Source organism: Chelon labrosus (genome assembly GCF_963514085.1).
Source record: "Chelon labrosus genome assembly, chromosome: 11".
In the NCBI taxonomy this organism is placed as follows: domain Eukaryota; kingdom Metazoa; phylum Chordata; class Actinopteri; order Mugiliformes; family Mugilidae; genus Chelon; species Chelon labrosus.
Window position 1 is genome coordinate 6,476,306 of NC_140344.1, and position 21,215 is coordinate 6,497,520.

Below are 21,215 nucleotides of genomic sequence, written 5' to 3' on the forward strand. Positions count from 1 at the left end.
GAGTATAATGTGGAGAGTGATTGATATGTTGGACTCAGCTTTGTGACGTGTCTTTGCAAGAGCTTTTGAAATTAAAAGGCTCTTGTCTTTGAAGAAGGCCTGCAGGGATCAAAGGTGCTACAGTCGTTCCTCATGTGGTTAATGTGGTTAGTCCAACCTTGGATCACTGCAGGCATTCTTAAACATATGAAACAGGGCAGAAGGAAACACTAGCACAGGTACACATGATACGGTTCCATTGTAGTAGAACTCGCATCGGAATAACTCAACCCTGTCTACTATTAATAACTATTCCAGCTGATATGTTTTATGGTTTAAACAGAAAATGCAACACCACCCTGATTAAGTTCAATGGTGTTCATTGGCTTTGTTCTGGTGACGGTCATACTGTGGAGATGATACATTTGTATAGTTACAGTGGACGGCGGACGCCACCAAAGCTCATTAGTTCAACATTTTCAGCATCAGCTTTTTCAATGTTCTGCCAAAACCCACTTTTTTCCCTCTAACTTTGAACGATTGCTTTGGTTGCAATGGCAAATAAAATATAATTAAGTTAGAGTTCTGCAAGTCAGGATGCACTTTTACAGTTCAGCTCTATTGGCTCTCATTACAGTATGTGAGTGTAACTAACTGAGTGTGCCGTCATAACGTGGATGACCTGCAATCACTCTGATACACTAATGCCCCGTTCAGACCCCGCATTAACATCTGACCTGGACAGTCTGAACTCAAGTGGCCAGCTTTAAGTAACTGTGGTCACACTGGGCTTTAAAACACATCTCCACATGCGTCCACAGCCAGGACAGCTGCTGATTCTGATAACTCGCTACGGCTGTATCAGAACCACGAACAGCTGCTTATTGAGTGTACGCCATGACATGGGGACATGATACATCCTGGAACATTTTGGAACAAGCTGTGAAGTCTTTCTCACTTACTGAAATCACACGCGTGAAGTTATTCTTTATTTATTGATCTCTGCCGTGACGTAGTGTATAAAGCTCAGATTATAACTGAGCCCTGGAAACTTCCATACGCACTGTAATTTCCCTGAGTTGTTTGAGACAGTGACAGAAAAAAAAAGCTGGTGTCTTAATAAAGACACCAGTCTTTATTGAGGAAATGCGTAACTTGTGGCCTATTAAGTATCAGCATGACTGCCTGAGCTAACCACATACATTTTTTTAATGACATGATCACACACAGTGTACACATATTAAAAAATTTCATTTGTTACTTGTTGTTTAGATTGATTTGTTATTTGGTATTATTTGGTAAACAGCCACAAGGATGGGATATTTTTAAAAAGCTCTCATTACTAATAAACAGACATCAGTTATCATTTACGGTGCTTTGTCTTTTTAGGCAGTCATTTATAATAGTGGTTGTGTTTTATTTTTCTGAATGAATGAAGCAAAACTGACCTCTTTAATTTGACCCAGGACAAATTCTGCATTCACACTACCAAAGGAATATGGTCAAATGTGTCCCAGAGCACCTCCAAATGTGAAATTGGGTCACTCAAATGCATCCTCAGAACCTCCTGGATGTATTCACACTTGCACTTTATGCTGGTCACTTAGTCCTGGTCCTCCAGGATGGATGTTAATGTAAGGTCCGGCCTGTTGAGATGCTAATATGCTGGTTATGCTATGTCTACAGTATAGCCATGGTGTAAATCACCTAAGTAAGTCTTGGTAAAGAGATAATGGTTTTTGAAAAGTTGAAACCTAATTCCAGGTAAGCAATGGTATTGACTCTCTTCTGCCTGAAGGACCACTCTCTTCTGTGTTTTCTCTGCTTTCCAAACAACAAGCCTTAGAATTCAGACTACTAGAGTGAGTTCTGCTTGATGGTGGATCGTTATTCAGTGCCCATGGGATTTTTCATTGTATCCTCATTTGTTGTGTATTTTAGAAAAGATCTCAGTGAAGCCTATCAAGAGCAGAAGCTAATGGCTAGTATGGAAATACTGCTTTCCAGTGCATTTGTAGGTTGTAAGCAGTTAGTTTATGCACATTAGGACCTTTAAAACTAAGCTAAACAGACTTCCGTTAACATTAATTACGTTAATACAGCGCAAGCAACCTTGCAGATATAGGTGCATTTGTATTTAGAGTCAGGACAAGTTGTTAAAGTTATATGATACTCAACACTATCTTTGCTTATAGTATAGTAAATAACAACCTTCCTAATTAGGTGTACACTGAATAGTTTTGAGATAAATAGTAACAGGTAAAAATTTAAGTTGGAAATAGTTTCTCCATTCATAGAATTAATTTAAACTACATCATTATGAGAAAACGTGTGAGAAAAGGTTGAATAATTATTGGTGCAAGTTCTGGTTATTGTGTAGTGGTAAGTTCATAAAAGGATCATTCAGTAACAAAAAAGTGTATTCAGAAATAATTAGTAGATTTACCATGTCACAGACCAGAGAATGGTTTAGGGGTTAAAGACCTTGAGACTGATAGGGGAACTCAATACGAGGAAATGAAAACCTTACAATCCACAATGCTACGTGAGAATAAAACATGATATGTTTGAAATTCTGATGATATGAAGTGTTTAATATTATTTGCTTGGAACAGAGAGGAGTTCAAGCTAGAACCTTTGTCCACAACCACTGTTTGATCTACTTCATACACTTTTCAGTTTGTCTTGTAGCTGAACTTTTGTCCTTCAGTGTCTCACTTTTGAATGGTAAACAGCAACTCTGCACGCAGTTAGTGAAATGTCACTGCCTCCACTGCATAACCATGTCTACTGTCTTTGTATGCGAGCGCGCCACAAAAGGGAATGTAATTGTGAAATTGGAAAGGATTATGGCGGGTCAAATGAGGGGAGGACTGGCAACAATGGCGTTCTTTACCTCCTCATGGCCGTGCACAGTCCCACTCATCAAGGCTGCAGACGTGAATTTGAATCAAACAATTCAGCTGCTTTCATGCTGGCATTTTTCGTTATACATATAATATTTAATTAGCGGACTAATGCACTTAAAAAGACCCAAGGACTTTGCCTCAAAAAGGAAAAATTGGCCTTTTGTCCATTGCCCATTTTCCTGAGAAAGTGCTGTAATTTTTTCTTTCACTTCTAATTGCATTAAAAAAGAAATATATGCCTTTATGCAATGTTTCAAAGACATGGAAACCCAGAAACTGCTAAAGCAATTGCATTCAAATGTTTTTTGTGTGTGTGTGATTTCCTTTTATTCAGGTATTGCATTTAGCTTTTTAGTGATTTTGTTAAAGACCTCCCAAGGCTGCTGACCCTTGGAATTCTAATACACTAAGTACCCCTCCCAATTTGCAATTGTTATCAACTTTCATTAGCTAAAAAAGTCTGATATATTCAAGTGCAAGTTGTATCGTACCTTTTACTACGTACAATGCACAACAGCGCTTTATTAGTGCTTTTTTTTTTATAAAGGACTGTCCCCTTTTCAAATTGGAAAAGGGGACAGTTCACTATGAGCTCACTATGAGCTATAGTTTAATCCAAGTTCAAAATCCAGTCAGTGAGTGAATGAGGACGTACTGTAACTGATGAAACCATAAGTTTTCATGAGGCCCCGTGGTCAGTCTTTTATTGATGAGTGAAAAAGACATTCTCATCAGTCTCAGCTGTGCTTTGCATGCTTGTCATTTGGCAATGACTAGCTTTCTAACAGGCTAATCACCAGCATCGCAGTGAGCTTCATAAACTGTCATATGTGGGTGAGTAAACATGTGTAACCAAGCATGTTGTTGTCCTTTAAAGAAGAATATTTGATGATCCAATTGAGCAAATCGCCGCAAAGATACATACTGTAATTATAATTTTTAATGAGAAAAAGGGGCCGATGAATCACAATTGACGAGCAAAAACCTACGATTAAAAGTTAGATGTAGAAAAGATTTCCTCTTTTAATCAAATGCAGACTTCTGGACGACTTTTTACCTGCAGCATCACTCAGACGGTGCTCATTGTGAAACACGATCAACTCAACGGAAGTGCAAGGGTCAATTAGTCCCTTTTGAATCAAAAGCATTTGAATGATTAAGCATCATAAGCTCAAAGAGAACGGCAGCATGCTGCAGAACCATGACCATTCTGTGTGCTTTAATGAGTAGTGGAGCCTCCATGATCATAAACAGGGTGGCTTTGATGCCTCATTGAAAGAGCCTCTCCAACACGTCTGAAGGGGGCTCCTCCTTTGTAATAACAATTTATAATTCTCTTGATCTAAATGTCTGATTGGTGAGGAGGGGGGAAAAAAAGAAAGGATGTGGTTCTCTCTACTCTTCAAGATGGTTTTTAAAAATCAAAAAGTGAATTTGCCTAGAGGGCCCTGTCTAAGAACAGGCTTTCATGAAGACAGCACGTTATTATGCCTCAGCCTGCTCTCCCACACCAAGCCCATGAGAAAAGACAGGTAAAGTCTCTGTAATCACGTCTGAGTTTATGACTGTGTCTGTTTCTCCCTCTTTTGAAAGGAACAATTGCCTCGGTAACCAGCCAAGCTATCTTTTTTCCATACTAGATATGATCAGATGTATTCAGTCGGCATGTTTACATGGAGCTGAAAATAAAGCCCTTAAACTGTTTTAAACATTTAAAACAACTCCTTCCCTTAAAGGGGTAGTTCAAACTTTTTTGTGAGAAAACTGTACCATGAACACAGTTTTGCCAAACTACTGACTGGATGAGATCTATCTACACGTCCCCTCTATCTCCAAACAACAAAGCTGAAACAATGGCAGATGGACTTGTGGGGTTTCTTCGAGATAAAACTGTAATTGGAAGAATCTGTTTTGATTGTATTTTATTTCCCTAATCAAAAACAGCATCAAAACAAATTCGTTGTTAGAGACCCACCTCATGTGAGTTTCATGGGCATCCCTTCTCTCCACCTGCTCATTAAGATACCTCACTACTTTGAGAGGTGAAGCGTCTTCAAGAAACCCAACAAGCCCAGCTGCCCTTACTTCAGCTTCGTTTCTTTTGGGTGACCTGGATGACCGGGAACCTTCACAGACGTGTGCCCTCTGTGTTGACATTAATGTACAGGAACATATGTTTCTCCTCTTTCCAAAAAAAACCCCAAAAACGATGGCTTCAAGCTGAACTGATCATCTGTGCAGAGTTTGTGTTAATAAAAACTCTTCAAGATCTGAGCATTACTACAGGCCTAGACAGAAGGAAAGTAAGAAGTAACCTGTTTAAACAAAGCTGCAAAAAAAAAGAACAAAGTAAAGTTTCTGTGAGAGGTGAATGCATTGATGGTTTGCACTTCCAGAATTTATTAAATCACAACCCATGGAAATGTTCAGTTGTAAAAATATGGTCTTTTAACCTCAACAACTGAAGTTTGTATTGCAGGAACTGTACCATGTTTAGTTATTTTTACAAAGCTGAGTATGTAAATCTCACTCTGCATTCTACTTTGATTCCACTATAATTCAGAGGAAATTATTGTACTTCTACTATCTGAGCTACATTTACTAGTAACTACAGTGAAGATAATAATTAATGCAATATATGAATCGGGGTCTTCGGGTCAATTTAACCCGATTTCAAAATGTAAACTGTCATAACTTTGGTTTTCTTCCATATAATTGTCAGAAAATGACATGGATGGTGCCCTATGCTCTTTACAAGTCAAATTAATTATGACTATATTTGTTAAGTTATGTGTGTTTTATCAAAATTTATAGGACTTGTTGTCTTCCTGGGTCAGTTTGACCCACACTGTTAAAAAATTTCCTGTAAAATAACAGTAAAGAACTGGCAGCAGGGTTGCCATTATGTTACTGTAAAATTAACATTTATTTACTGTCACTAAAATTTACAGTTTTGTGCTGTTATTGAAAAACTGTTAAGATGACTTTCACAATACTTTACAGTCAACTGGTTTGTTTAAAACTACATTATCAGTCTTCACAAAATCTACAAACAGTGAAGGGTCGTGGGGTCTGCTGGAGCCTATCCCAGCTGTCATCGGGCGAGAGGCGGGGTACACCCTGGACAGGTCGCCAGTCTATCTCAGCTAACACAATGACCAATTTAGAATCACCAGTGAAACTAACCAGCATGTCTTTGGACGGTGGGAGGAAGCCGGAGTACCTGGAGAGAACCCACGCAGACACAAGGAGAACATGCGAACTCCACACAGAAAGGCCCAGTCGGCCCATGGATTTGAACCTGGGACCTTCTCGCTGTGAGGCATCGGTGCTAACCACCTCACCACTGTGCCGCCCGAACAGATCCAGCTTCCCATGTGTAGTTTAGGTTAAATTTCCCAGAATGCAAAAAATACATCATGATACCATTATTTAAAAGGTTTGGATGAATGATTAGCAGTTAAATGCTGTATTTTAGGAAAACAGTATAGTTCTGTTAAAAGAACAGTGAATCACCAAAATTTCACAATTTTTTGTTTGTATTAACAGTAGAGTGATGTATTCAAAAATAACAGGTTAATAATGTTGGAATTCTGCTGTAAACTAACAGGAATTTCTAACAGTGCAGCTATATTTAGAGGTGCAATGGGTCACACTATTGTGCTTTGCAGCACCACGAACACACACATACAACTTGTACACACACACACACACACACACCCACGCACGTGCGTCAAAGCAACTTCCAATGCTCTGATTCCTTCAGTGTAAAATTTGCAATCTCTGATGTGCATTCAGCCTCCAGACAGATCAAAATGTCAAAGCTAAACATTTGTAAACATGTTAAATTCACACCTGTGATTTGCCTTTCTCCAATTTGGCACACGGTAACTACACTATATTACCAAAAGTATTCGCTCACCCATTCAAATGATCAGAATCAGGTGTTCTAATCACTTGGCCTGGCCCCAGGTGTATAAATTCAAGCACTCAGGCATGCAGACTGTGAAACAAGACATTTGTGAAAGAATGGGCCGCTCTCAGGAGCTCAGTGAATTCCAGCGTGGAACTGTCATAGGATGCCACTTGTGCAACAAATCCAGTCGTGAAATTTCCTCGCTCCTAAATATTCCACAGTCAACTGTCAGCTCTATTATAACAAAATGGAAGCGTTTGGGAAAAACAGCAACTCAGCCACGAAGTGGTAGGCCACGTAAAGTGACGGAGAGGGGTCAGCGGATGCTGAAGCGCATAGTGCAAAGAGGTCGCCGACTTTCTGCACAGTCAATTGCTACAGAGCTACAAACTTCATGTGACCTTCAGATTAGCCCAAGTACAGTACGCAGAGAGCTTCATGGAATGGGTTTCCATGGCCGAGCAGCTGCAGCCAAGCCACACATCACCAAGTGCAATGCAAGGCGTCGGATGCAATGGTGTAAAGCACGCCGCCACTGGCCTCTAGAGCAGTGGAGACGCGTTCTCTGGAGTGATGAATCACGCTTTTCCATCTGGCAATCTGATGGACGAGTCTGGGTTTGGAGGTTGCCAGGAGAACGGTACATTTCAGATTGCATTGTGCCAACTGTGAAATTTGGTGGAGGAGGAATTATGGTATGGGGTTGTTTTTCAGGAGCTGGGCTTGGCCCCTTAGTTCCAGTGAAAGGAACATTGAATGCTTCAGGATACCAAAACATTTTGGACAATTCCATGCTCCCAACCTTGTGGGAACAGTTTGGAGCAGGCCCCTTCCTCTTCCAACATGACTGTGCACCAGTGCACAAAGCAAGGTCCATAAAGACGTGGATGACAGAGTCTGGTGTGGATGAACTTGACTGGCCTGCACAGAGTCCTGACCTGAACCCGATAGAACACCTTTGGGATGAATTAGAGCGGAGACTGAGAGCCAGGCCTTCTCGACCAACATCAGTGTGTGACCTCACCAATGCGCTTTTGGAAGAATGGTCAAAAATTCCTATAAACACTCTCCTCAACCTTGTGGACAGTCTTCCCAGAAGAGTTGAAGCTGTAATAGCTGCAAAAGGTGGACCGACATCATATTGAATTCTATGAGTTAGGAATGGGATGGCACTTCAGTTCATAGAATGAGTAAAGGCAGGTGAGCGAATACTTTTGGTAATATAGTGTATAAACAAAAAACTGAGATTATAAATACAGCATCCTCAGGGAATTTCACATTTCACTCTGAGACTGCCTGATGAAGAGGACGGATTCTCTTGTCTCCTACTGCCCTGTAGAGAGAAAAAAAAATTGGGACACTGCTTTTAGTAGCACCACGGGGGACAAAAAGCCCCATATCATCCTTGATTATAACAAGAACAAGGGGGAGTCCACAACCCGGACAAGGTATTGCACTTTTTTCATGTAATATTTATCGATATTCCTTCAGGTCAATGCATTGCATTCTTGTGTGAAATAAGAATTAATTTTTAAATGATTTGTTGTTTATTACTTTTGTTGCAGGTCACCAGTGTATACAGGTGTAAATGGATTACAGCCCCCAGTCAGGGGCCAACGGGCTGCCCGTCACACATACGCCCTCACACTGTTTTTCTGTGTTTCAAATTTTTTTTAAAGAAGGTCAAAGAAAGAGTTTTTAAAATAAATGCTGCACTTTGCAAATTATTATATTTCTTTGCTCTCTTATTTATGAAAACAAGTGCATCAGTCAGTTTTGACCTGAAGGTATCCTGACTAATGCTTGACATATACCAATCTGTAGTTGTAACTAATAATTTCATGTAAATTAGGTTTAATTTCATAAATACAGCTGTAAAAGCAGTTTAAAATGTGTGGTAATGACTTGTAATGAAGTTGGCTGAAAATATGTAACACAGAATGGTGTGATCATTTTACACGTTATGCATTATAACCAGTTAAAACAGCTCAGGTCAAACTGAACCAGGAGGACAACAGGTGTGACTATCTGCTGCCATTAAAAAAATCAAAAAGGTTTCAAAACAATAGCCTGACTGAACACTGACATATACCAGTCTGTGTAATGGATCAACACATATGTCTCTGATCATAAGCATAGTGAAAATAATTCAGAATTTCTGCTTTTTTTTACTCAAAAATGATTTGTACTGTTATGTAAATTAAGTGTATCATACCATAAATTACAGTAATAAATATAAAATTTATGTTAATGTGTTGGACACAAGTTCAATAAGAAGGTGAAACTATATATATCATGCTTTATAAGCAGTCAAAACAGCCTAGGTCAAATTGACCCTGTCGATTCATAATGGTGCTTTAACTACATCACCCATAACTTGCCTCTTTGTGTTCCTTGCTGGCACTATGCAACACTCAGTTGTCTGTTCTTGTGAAAGTGTAACATCACGCGCCAGCTCATGACTCCCAACTATTTAGGATAAATGGGGAAAAAAGCAGAAGAATAAAACGCATCAATAATGTTGGCTGGGATTCAAGAATCCGCAAGGAGAATGCACAGTGGAGCTGAGTTGGATGGAGAAGGGGAGTATCAGCACTCAAGCACTTAAAGCACAGCTTGTAACAGTATTTTCAAAAAGAAGTATTTCTAGTTTTATTAAACTCTGCAGTGCGTATCACCCATTTGGCAGGGAGTAATTACACAAACACTGCATTTGATGTAAGCCTAGGTGAACTTGACCGCGTCACCCTTTTTCCTCAGGAGTTATCCTGTGTGAAAACACAGGCAGGGGCGGAAGGGAACGTTGAATGATGGAGTCGTCAAACGAGGTAATTATCTATGCGACACCAGAGTTAATCTGAGTTCGTCCTTGCCACAAACTTTCTTCTGTACACGGTCACCCTTCCTCTGAAACTTAACTTTCTTTTTCATCTGGATCACCAGAAACTTTTCTTGGATGCCTCCTCTGCATTATTTTATTTGTCCAGAAACCTTGTTACATTTGTAGTTGGCGTTTCTCTGTCATAGCCTAAAAACAATACTCCTAGTTGCTGCAGCCTCCAGTCGGTTCCCCTCTTCAGCTCCTGCAAGCAACCCCTGCTTTTGGACGTAAAATACATCTATTCCACCGATTTTCCAGCGTGTCTATTTCACCACAAACAGCACATTATGCTTTAAAATACAGAGTGATCTTCCTGTTATTATCCTAATCGGCATTGTGTGAACTCATCTGGCAACGGCTGTAATGTAGCATGCGTCCATATAGAAGTTGAAGGTTCAAGTATTCCTTCCACCCCTGCAGATTGGTATAATCCAATTAGAAATGAAATCTACCATCTCTTGTACTTGTTGTTTCTGACTGACTGTCTTCTGATACACCAAGCCACACCCAGCTCTCCATGCAAGCATGCAAATTCTGAATGTTATTTACGAATCTGATATGCAGTCAACTTGATTGTTCCATTATTCTGTTTGCAAATCTCTTTACTTTCAGCTACCAGTAGCTTCAACAACTGGGAAAACCGAATGGAAACTGAGGATTGCGTCACTCTCCTTCAGGGATAAATGAAGTGTATACATGAGTGTGGGCATGTAGTTATGAAACTAAGACTGCACTAATGAACTATACTATCCTTTGTTGAGGTGCTGAAAGCTTTGTGTATGCTCACACTAACTGTGCACACACATACACACGCAATCTGTCAACTTGAAAACAGCTAAATGTTCATCCTGCAGAAAGGAAAAGGAAATGTAAATTATGATGACTTATTTAACGAGATTAGCATGGCAACGGCACAAGTATGATTTCAAACACCCCTCCCAACCAAAAGCACAAGCGCAGCACACACACAAGTGCTCACAAAGGAGTGTGTGACAAACTTGCCGGCGCCCCTCGCAGGGTGACGCTACAGTTGATTTGGGAATTACAATTAGATTTATGATGTGGCTGCATATGGCTGAGCTCTCAGTTTCTGTCTCTGAAATGCTGGGATTGGCTGCAGCGAGCACCGGCGCCGTGGCGTATACACCACAGCACAGTCAGAATGTGTGGCGTTACCTCACACACACACAGACGCACACGCACGCTCGCACAATGGAACAATAGGCCACATTTACTGTAATGGGCCACCAAAATATAAAGTGGAATGGCTTGACTCTGGAAACAGAAAGCCTTGTGTTGGAAATTATTAGATCCCTGGAAAGTAAGAGCACTATTTAGAGTAATGGAAATACAAATTCACGCAACGCTACCTGCAACGTGTGCACAGCGCTGTCACACACACAGAGCACAATGATGTGGCACGAGAGCTTTTCTGGAAAGACAAAGAAACACTAGGAACAGGAATGACGAACCAACAGATTTGTAAGGAAAATCTCAAGTCTTTACTTTTTTTTATTTATATATATTTTTTTTTGATTGTCTTTCTCACCAAGTTGTACTGACACATTTTTAGAGCCAAAGCTGGCTAATAAATACAATGAAATGTTAAAACGCACAATTGAATTTCAAATACAATACTCATCACAAAAAAAAAAAAAGAAAAAAAAAATGTGTGCGACCAGGAAACTTGTGTTCTGCCTCTGCAGGTCACAACTGACAAGAGCATGAGGTTACCTTTGAAAGAGATCAGAGGTGGTGTGACCTCTTTAGGCGGCACTAGAGCTGCGGCAACAAAATTGACTTAAACAAATGAAATGCTTCTAACCAAATGGCAATTTACCGGTGCCTGGTTTGTACGAGGCTCCAAAACTGTGACTGTTGACTTTCTAATTATCATGTTTAAAATCAAATAACACCTTCACATTAGTCAATACCAAAAAAAAACATAGAATTTATATCCAGTGCTTAGGATGTGTATGACATTAACAGAAATGTATGAGGCATCGTTTTTTTGTTGTTTTTTTTTTTTTGTTTTGTTTTTTTTTTTCCTGTAATGCAAGTTAAAATCAATGTTCAGTCCCAGCTTGTGAAGCTTTTCCAAGTAAAAACTGCCAGATATGGTCATCGAGAAAAGTCAGGAGACGCATGAAGCAGCTAAACAGAGCACCCAGAAACTACCCGAGGTCACAGGTTTGGAAAATGGAAACATGTTCAAAATTGCAAAGAATGCAGCGAAGAGAGACAAAGTAAAAATATAACGTGTCTTCAGCGAAAGAATGTGACATTTGAGTGAAACAGAGGAAAAAGCATGTGCGCTCAGCGTGGCGCTGGCTGCTGGGCCGCATCAGAACAGGAGCATCTCGCTTCAGACTGTGGAAAAAACTTGTGTGTGTGCTCTGACTGGGGAGGCTGCGACTGAGAGGCTGATTGAGACTTTTGCACCTCCCCCCCCCTCCACTCTCCTCTTAATAATTTACTCGTCTTCAAAATATACATGCAACGTAGAAAAAAGTACCCTTCTGAAACGACAGACCTATTAAACCCATGTTTTTTTTTTTGTAACTATATAAATTCTTTTTTAAAACACCAGTTTGGCCTATCTCTCCCACATGATGCTAAGAAGACATTTAAAAATTAACAAGCGAATAAAAATAGTAACATTTTGTACATTTTTGTACCGATTCAAAACACAATACAGTGATCCAGTATACTAGAATCTCTTGTCCTATAGTTGGGTCATCCTGGGGATGCTTCGTCCCCTTTCCTATGACGCTGAGAGAGCAGAGCTTAAGGAGCACTTTTAAGACTCGGGAATTCTTAAAGTGAAATTAAGCTGAAATTATCTAGGCTGATTTAAAGGGACAGACTCAAATGCTGGTACTGCACTGCACTTAACTGCACAAGGGTTTGGCCTCGAGAATCTACGGGCGATGTGGTTTATGAAAGCACCAATGCAGTGAAACAGAGGCACGGGTGCCTTCGATGCTGCTCCTCTGAATCGAAGAGAGAGCAACACAAAGTGTGTGTGTGTGTGTGTGTGTGTGTGTGTGTGTGTGTGTGAGACTGAGCGAGTGATTAAAACATGTCCTCCCTGAGCTCTGCCTGTGATTGGGCCAGGGTGGGAGCAGTTACTGAGTAGGAACCCATCTCATCAGATAGAAAAAAACTGATTGTATAAGACTTTTTTGCAGCATTGGAAATTAAGACTACGACATCCCGAGTGAATGTGAATGTTTGGCACATTTGAAGAAAAATCTGTACAACGTCTGGGTACTTACTTACTCAATAATAATAGTAATAATAATAATAATAATAATAATAATAATAATAATATAAGGGATTGTGCTCCCTTTATTTCATTGACAGTCTGACAAGTCCTACCACTCTTTCTGTAAGAAAAGAAAAAAAAAAACACATTCACAAGCTGGCACATCATACCTGAGCTGGGATATTTAAAAAAAAAAAAAAAAAAAAAAAAATCTAACAGTAATGTAATGTAAGCAGTTTGTCAGAAAAAGAAAAGGATGTAGCACTGTTTTCATAAGAAACAAAAGTAAGACTATAAGATTACAAGAACTAGGATTTATATTAAAAACTTTCCAAATTTCAAGTTCTGACAGTCCAGAGTTTTTACAGGCAGTGACCTGTCAGAAAAAAAGTCTATAGAACAAAAAACAAAACAATGAAGGAAAAAAAACACAAAAAGTAAATACATAATGATAAAAACTAAATCACTCCTTAAACATTTAAGACCAAATAGCTGTTGAAGACCAATTCCTAATGCTTCAAAATCCATGCATGCTCTTTATAAACCACACAGCAATGTGTTCGTCGCTCATTTGTTTTGCCTCCTTTTTCTCCCCTTTTCTCCCCTTGTCTAACTCTTATACACTCCTGTTAAGATTGTCAGAGGATAGGAAACTGAAGTTTGTTGTCAGCTGGATGTCTGAATGATCGGTCGGATTGTGTTCCTGGGTCACATTTTGCCCATCGGCCCTCTTCTTCAAATGGGCGTCCATCGAGATACTGTTGGAGAACTTTCGGAGCATATCTGCTGATTAGAAATCCTCTCGGGGCATGCTCAGTGCATGATGCAACACGTTCTGAAAGTCTGCCTGAAGCTCTCTGTGATAAACTGTGTTTTTAAGAAGTCTCTCTGAGTATAATGGGAGTTGTTTTCTTCTTTTCTTTCTATATCTCGCGCCCTGAGCACACTCAGTTGGCACTGACGGCCTCCCGTGTCTCGTGGTCGCTACTATAGTCTGACTTGGGCTCGTCCTCAAAGTCCTCATACATGTCCATGTCGTCGTCTCCGTTGGTGGGGTCGCTGGGCAGATCCAAGGCGCCGACCCCGCCACCGTTGCTGCCGCCGCCGGGCTCAGACTTCACCCCGTATGTGCTCTGAATGACGGGGATGGCTGGTTCAGGGCTGGCTGAGTTGCTGGAGCAGTCTGAGGTCAGGTGTGGGGATGGTGTGGCTGTCGTTGCCATAGTGATGGCGCCAGGGTAAACTCCTACACCTCCCGGGCTGTTGCCCAGAGACATGGGTGGCTGAGGCCTGAGAACCACAAGAAGGAGAGAAGGAAAGAAGGGTAAAAAACATGAAATCAGATGCAGGTAGACAACCTTGATATACAGTATATGACACAACTTTATGTAAAAAATATTGTTTTATTTCCTCTTATTTCTGTGCTTTTTATCCAAGTCCATAAAGTTGTGTCAGTTATCAACTCAGCAGCTATGAAACTTTCATTAACCGGTTGTTTTTTTGTGTTTTTTTGCATCCATTGCATCCACAAGTATTTCTGAGCACTCAGGGCCACCATAGTACTGAAAGCTGCTGTTCAGGGTCAGTCTGATCTGGGAAATTGATGCTCTTCTATTTAATACATGTTTCCATCATTAGCAGGGATGATTCTGCAGCTTATTCATCAGCAGGTGATACTGTCAGGGTTAGATGGACCCAATATATAAAAAAACAGAGAAACATTTACAATGAATACACACTTAAGGGTCTACAGCCATGCTAACGGCTCTATGAGGAATGGCCCTGATACATGCTAACATCGGCATGCTAATGAGCTTACAGTGATAATGCTAACATGCTGCTGTTTAACAGGTAGGCTTAGACTTTAATCGTCCACAATGGAAATTGCTTAAAGGTATAATATTTATCTTAACGAGTGTCTTAGTTGTGTTTAGCACTAGCAAGAATTAGCAAGCTATTAACATTTCCTAACCTCGCTAAAAAGACTGATACAGAGAAATAAAATACAACAGATAGTGGTTACTGTGTAAGCTGGATAGACTGGCTTTTGATCAGACACTGATTCATTATCCTTTGAACAACTGCTTTGAACAAAACATTAATTCTGAAGCCACTCAAGTTAAAGAGCAACGCTTCTCATCTGGTCGAGCATGTCCTAACATGGAGCTCTACCTGCCAGCTCACAGCAGCATCGCCTAAATAACCTGTTGAGATAAAGATGGAATGAGGGTAAACGCACATCATTCAAAGAGGCCCTCTGGCTCCTCAGATGAACCGCATCAAGCAGGAAAATTACTGTCACCTTTTTCACCTAACAGTTTTCCCTCCTCTGTCTACAGAAACAATTAATGCGCTCAGCTCTGAAGGACTCATTTTCACATTCAGCACTTTAAAACAACACTAGTTTAGTCCTATGGAATGTGCGAGCGACTGGTTGTGTACTGGCTCCTGGAAACGGTTTGATTTAGCTTTAACTCAAAGTCCAGGCCTGGAGAAGCTAAGCTTTTTTGCATGTACTTGACCACACACAGTAAATGTGGCATTCAGCCTGTGACGTACGCCTCGCTCCCGTTCTCTCTCAAACATCTGCTTACATTTCATATTCCACTATGTCTGTCTGTGTCCAATTTCGGTGCCCGCAAGCGCCCAGCATTGTCCTAATTTAATAAATGACAAGCTATTAAAAATCGCTCCTATTCAAAGCTGCGGCCTCTGGTAAATCCATCTCAAACACAGGCCACTGTGATGGCTTTAAACACATCCACAACTGGTTCCTATTAAGACAATGCCACTGTTTTTCCCCTTGCTGCGCTGACTACACTCAAGTATATATATATAATATGTGTGTGTGTGTGTGTGTGTGTATATATATATATATATATATATATATATATATATATACATATATATATATAATGCTCATCAGCAAATCTCTAAAGGATTTTGCAGATAGAACCAAAAGAAGTTTAAAACCTTTTTCATGAAGGCCCATAAACCCTGATGATCACCTCACAAACTTCTATAAAATGGATGCAGTTAAGAAAATGTCTTTTCTATTCATACTGAAACACATTCAGGGACAAAAAAAAAAAAAAAAGAACTCACATTAAATGTAAAATTGCCATTGAAATATTTCAATAAATTGCCCTTTAACTCCGTCATTAACAAAAAGGAAAATACTTCTGGGGATTATATATTGTTCTTATCTAGGTAATTCTGTTTCTTATCTATATTTGAGCCAAGGTGACTGACAGGATAACATGTTTGTTTAAGAGATAACTGAACTGAAAGGTTACAGCTACAGAGCAAAGCAAGACACAAAGCTTGTCTGTGATCCAAGGCTCATGACTGCCCAAGGATTGTGGATGTCAATGAACACTGACCCCTCTAAAGAAGTGTACAAAATTACTTTAAATACTGTACATAACGCAGGGACGCAGAGATTTGAACTATTTTCTAATGCTAATGAAATGCTGCTGTAACGTGGACAATTCCACAGGAAACTGCAAATAAGACGTTGTGCAGCTGTTGTGCTTTAAAACACAAGGCTGTCAGGTTGAGTTTGAACATGGCAGCACATTTTCTTTAACGCACATCACCGAGTAAAAGCTGAGAATGGCTACTTTTTCACCATCCATACCAGTCGTTAAGAGGGAAGAATAGCCTCAATTAGTGTGATGTTAACTGATTTCATTGAATTTAAACTGCACGTCACGTTAAAAAACTAATTTAAAATTCTTCAGTTTTAAGATTTACCTTATCTTTTTATCAAACCTGTGTGAGCACCTATCTAGAAAGCAAACTGTGATGTTTAAAGCCAACTTTCTCTCACCCAACAAAGAACTGCCTCATCTCCTGACGCCGTGAACGCATCATCTGCTTGTACTCTCCGATGCGCAGCTTCTTGCCGTCGATGATGCAGGTCCTCTTGGGCCGCGGCTTATACTTATAGTTGGGATATTTCTCCAAGTGGATCTTGCTCAAGCGGGCCTGCTCCTCGTAGTACGGCTGCTTCTCCTGGTTGGTCATGGATTTCCAGCGAGAGCCTGAGGCAGACGGTTTAGATTTTAAAACATGCAGCATCCTAAGAAATCAACATTACCGAATTCAATGGCAAGAAGTTCAGTTGGTGAGTAAACTGACAAATTCAGGGATTTCTAGGAAGTGACCGTGAAGGTTTCAGTGAAATGTAACGAGCAGTGAATCTAAACTCCAACGTTCCAAGCATACTGTCATTTCTGATGTAGTGAAAAGAAACAACTTTGGCTTTTCTGGGGGTTTTCTGAAGGTTGGACTTTTTCATGTGAACAGACACCATTAAGGCTGTGAGCAAGGAGGCCTTTTTAAACCAGGAGTAGATCACACTCGACTGGCTTTTGGCTCGGGAAGAATGATACATTGTGTATGTCTTCTTTTCCCCGTTAAGAGGACCTCCTGAGCAAGTGGACAGGGCCATTACCGCAGGAACGCAGCGCATCTGTGAAGTACTTTGACAACTGATTATACACACTCTGCCTCGCTCCTCTGTTTATCAAGGTTTATCACAAACTCTTCTTGTACTTTTGTGACACAGGAAACACAGAAGAGTTTTTTTTAAGCCTGCCACCCACCCACTCCCCAGCTGTCCAGCTGTGTTATTATGTTGGAGGGACGTCCATTGTACACATATAGTCAGATACACATACACGGTCCTGCTTTTTGTTCTAGTCCCTGTCACAGAAGCTTAATGAAAATCCAGACAATTATTACTAGAGCTTCCCGCCACAGGATCTCACTATTCACATTCAATACTAAACATAATAGTACCGTTGTAAGAGTTCATCAAATAAGCACTTTGAATATTTCATTGAAAAAACGAAATGATTCGTGCTATAAATTCAGAAGGCATTTGCCAGAACACAAAACGGTCCTTCATTGGATCCATTCAAAGATCCAAGTCAACAACACAAACCCACCTAAGAAGAAGCAATTTGTTCATGTTGCTCAGGAGGAACATTTACATTCAGCAACCCTCGAGCCCACTTGAACGCTGCGTCAGACAGTGGAGGTCTTAGGAACGTTTCACGAACGACCGTTGTGCTCAGCACCGTGTGAATGGATAGCTGTGTCGAGGAGGTTAGAATCCACATGGATTTTAGCTGAATACATCCATCACACTGGTCAGGCTGACACAGTGGAGCTCTGTGTGAGGAGTGTTCCAGGCCGAAAAACACACTAGTCCTTCTTATAGTCCGCAGCTCGTTGGTAAGAAACCCTGTGAACTGAATATAGTGGCGGGGTAACGTAACGAGTGGAGAGGCTAACCTTGCAAAGATCTGCATGTACTTCTCTGTGTTTGAACATGGCAGTCGAAGGAAGGACACGTGTTGGTGCGTTGTAAGTTGTCGACGGTATGTAAGGATGTTTTTTTAAATAATAGTAATACTGTATTGATCCCACATAGGGAAATCATTTTCCTGCATTTGACCCATCGATTGGTTCATGTGCACTCGGAGCAGTGGGCTGCTGCCTCTTTTGTACAGTGCCTTGGGAACAATCTGGGGGTAAGGTGCTTGCTCAAGGTACCTCAGGCATGGACACGGGGGAAGGCGAACCTGTCCCTGGACCACTACTCCACAGCTCCCCCAAAATAAGTTCCATTAATAAAAACACATATTTCTTAAACAATTAGTGTTCTTCTATGAGATTTCAAATGTGTTCCTGTAGGGAAAAAGAAACCTCAGCTTATAGTAAACAAGGTCCTTCTGTGGCAAGAACAGCTCAGAAAATGGTTTCAGTAGCACGTTCTTTTGTCTTTTAATAACCAAAACAAACACTAAAATATTCACATGAGGGATTTAAGAGGTGTCTTAATGCTCAGGTTTATCTTTCTCCCTGATCAAAAGACTACTCAACCTGTTGATCAGTCTCACCAAGGATCTTGCTGATGTTGGAGTTGTGCATGTCAGGGAAGGTCTGCAGGATCTTCCTCCTCTCATCCTTGGCCCACACCATGAAGGCGTTCATGGGCCTCTTGATGTGGGGTTCGCTGGTGTTCCTGCCACGTGCCTCCCTGAACACTCGTGCCTCTGTGACATTACTCCCTGTGAGACACAAAGGAATGACACAATATTCCCATCATTGACACAATCATCGTTCATACTTTCACGCTTGAAATGCAACATAGAGCACTGACAAGGATCAGCCCTTCCTGTTTGTTCCTTTGTGAGGCCTCTTTTTGCCTTTTTTGGGAGAGGATGTATAACAAAAGTCCACTGGGGTCTTTCTGGGATGCCCTCTACATCCTGACACGAACACACACAAGCTACGCACACTATAGTCAGTTTGCTTCTGCCTGAAAGTATCTGTGCCTAGGCTCCTATGTTTACTCCTCTGACTCTAAACTAAACCACGATGAGCACTCCTCGTCGCCTGTAAACACCAGTGCTTTATGAGAAACAGGTGTGTTGGAGAAAAAAAAAAGAAGAACTTTAACACCAAGTAAGTATAAGTAGACTATATTCAGTGAAAGCAATAGTGAAGGTATTTCATGCAAGTATCTGCGAACTGTACTGAATATACAGTACATAATGTATATATATTAAATACAACAAATATACTGTATATACAATACAGCCAATGCACTGCCTACGCCTGCTCTGGTTTGCATACGTGAACTGGGAGTGATCTCATGTCTCAAACACCAGTTGTCGAGAAAGGGAGCAGAATTGAGCCTCTTATCATGCACTTGCAGAAATAATGAGTGCAAAAAAAGTATGTTTTCAAGAGCGTAAAATATTGCCTCCGAACACTGTTTAGCTGATGATGGTGTCCTTCACCGAAGCTTCCTGAGGAGGACGATAAATATTTGTGTTTTCTTAATACAACTTGAATACCTGCACGTTCGCGCTTTCTGGAAGACGCCTTCGTGATTATTGTGGAGCTCTGAGTTGCGAGTTACAAGGCACTGGTATCAACTTTCTCTGGAGCGACTAACTTAAAATTCTGTTTCTGAAAATACAAGTAACTATTTTATACTCTTTTTATTTCCTCCTTGTCACATACATATGTGTGAAATCCAGAACTACTAAGAAATATGAGATATCAAAAATCACAACAAAAGTAGACAAAAAAACAACGAAAGGGAACAAACCAAGGGAAGAGTGCAAGAAAGAGTGGAAGAAGGGACAGCACAGAGACAGGAGACAGAGGCACTCACCATCCAGATCTTCTGGTCTCGTCAGGTCGATGACTCGATGGACCATCTTCCCAGCATCCTCCCCGAGCTTCCCCAGGTGCTGGCTCAGTGTCTCATAGTGCAGCCGCTCCTGTAACATAAGAAAACGTGTTTAAGGATATTTGAGGCAAGTTGCAAATATGATGCAGATGCAGATACAGAATTCCTGAAGTTTGAGAAATACGATGAGAGCTGCCAGATAAAAAATTCTTTCAATTCCTGTTCAGTTTGTAGTATTCAATGGCTGGATCACGTTATCTGGCATCTTTTGAACTGGGCCACAGAGGATAACTTTGATGACTGGCAGGCAATTCCCCCAAAATGGGCAACGTGTCTTACAGTAGTGTCACTATTTTCTAAAGTGTCAGAGGGAAATACGGTTCTGAAGTTGATCAGTGCAATGCTCTTATAGACAAGGCATGGACCCTTAATAGTTGCACTAATCATTGTTGTCTTATTCAACCTCCCATCATCATGCACTCAACTCTCTGACTCTGCCCTCTTGCCTGCCACTCCACTTCTAAGACAAATAACTTCTACAAGCAGCTTGCTTTGGGGCCTTCCAGCTAAAATTACCCCACCACGCTCCCAAACTGCGGTGGAAAACATCGAAGCCTCCGCACAGCTACCGCACATCCACACTCCTCCTCTCTTCTTCTTCCCTCCCTCCCCCCTCCCTCCCTCTCGGCTCTCCTCCTTTTTCTGGTGACAGAGGCATTTTGTTTGACGCAAGAAATGGTTGCTGGGTGAAGTCATGCCGCAGTAGCCGCTGGCAGGGTCGGTGGAACTTAGGGGCCGCCGTGTATGTGTGTTTGTGCATGTGTGTGTGTGTTTATAGATGAGGAGCCGGTGCGGGCCAATGTCAGCACTACAGCAGGGCTGTAATCAGGCCCACCACAGAACATGTGCCTGGGCAGTGCCATGCTCACCGCAGGAAGCAACCGCCTAACAAAGGACTAAAGAAAAGAGAGAAGGACAGAAGGAGATAGAGAACGCAAAAGAGGAAGGAGGAGGTGGAATGGAAAACTTGTCCAAAGACAAGAATA

At 40.9% G+C, this 21,215-nt stretch overlaps 1 protein-coding gene across 3 annotated transcripts in view; it reads right to left on the reverse strand.

Annotated features, from left to right (window-relative positions):
* Positions 1–11,177: 11,177 nt before the first annotated feature.
* LOC311495957 (transcription factor SOX-6-like) overlaps positions 11,178–21,215 on the reverse strand; it is an 80,105-nt gene continuing 70,067 nt past the window's right edge. For all 3 annotated transcript variants that reach the window (XM_084555643.1, XM_084555641.1, XM_084555642.1), the window contains 4 exons: positions 20,152–20,260; positions 18,866–19,036; positions 16,786–16,999; positions 11,178–14,243 (listed from right to left, as the gene is read on the reverse strand). In XM_084555643.1, coding sequence (XP_084411769.1) covers positions 13,901–14,243; positions 16,786–16,999; positions 18,866–19,036; positions 20,152–20,260 — 837 coding nt within the window. In that variant the 3' untranslated portion in view covers positions 11,178–13,900. The remainder of the gene's footprint in view (positions 14,244–16,785; positions 17,000–18,865; positions 19,037–20,151; positions 20,261–21,215) is intronic.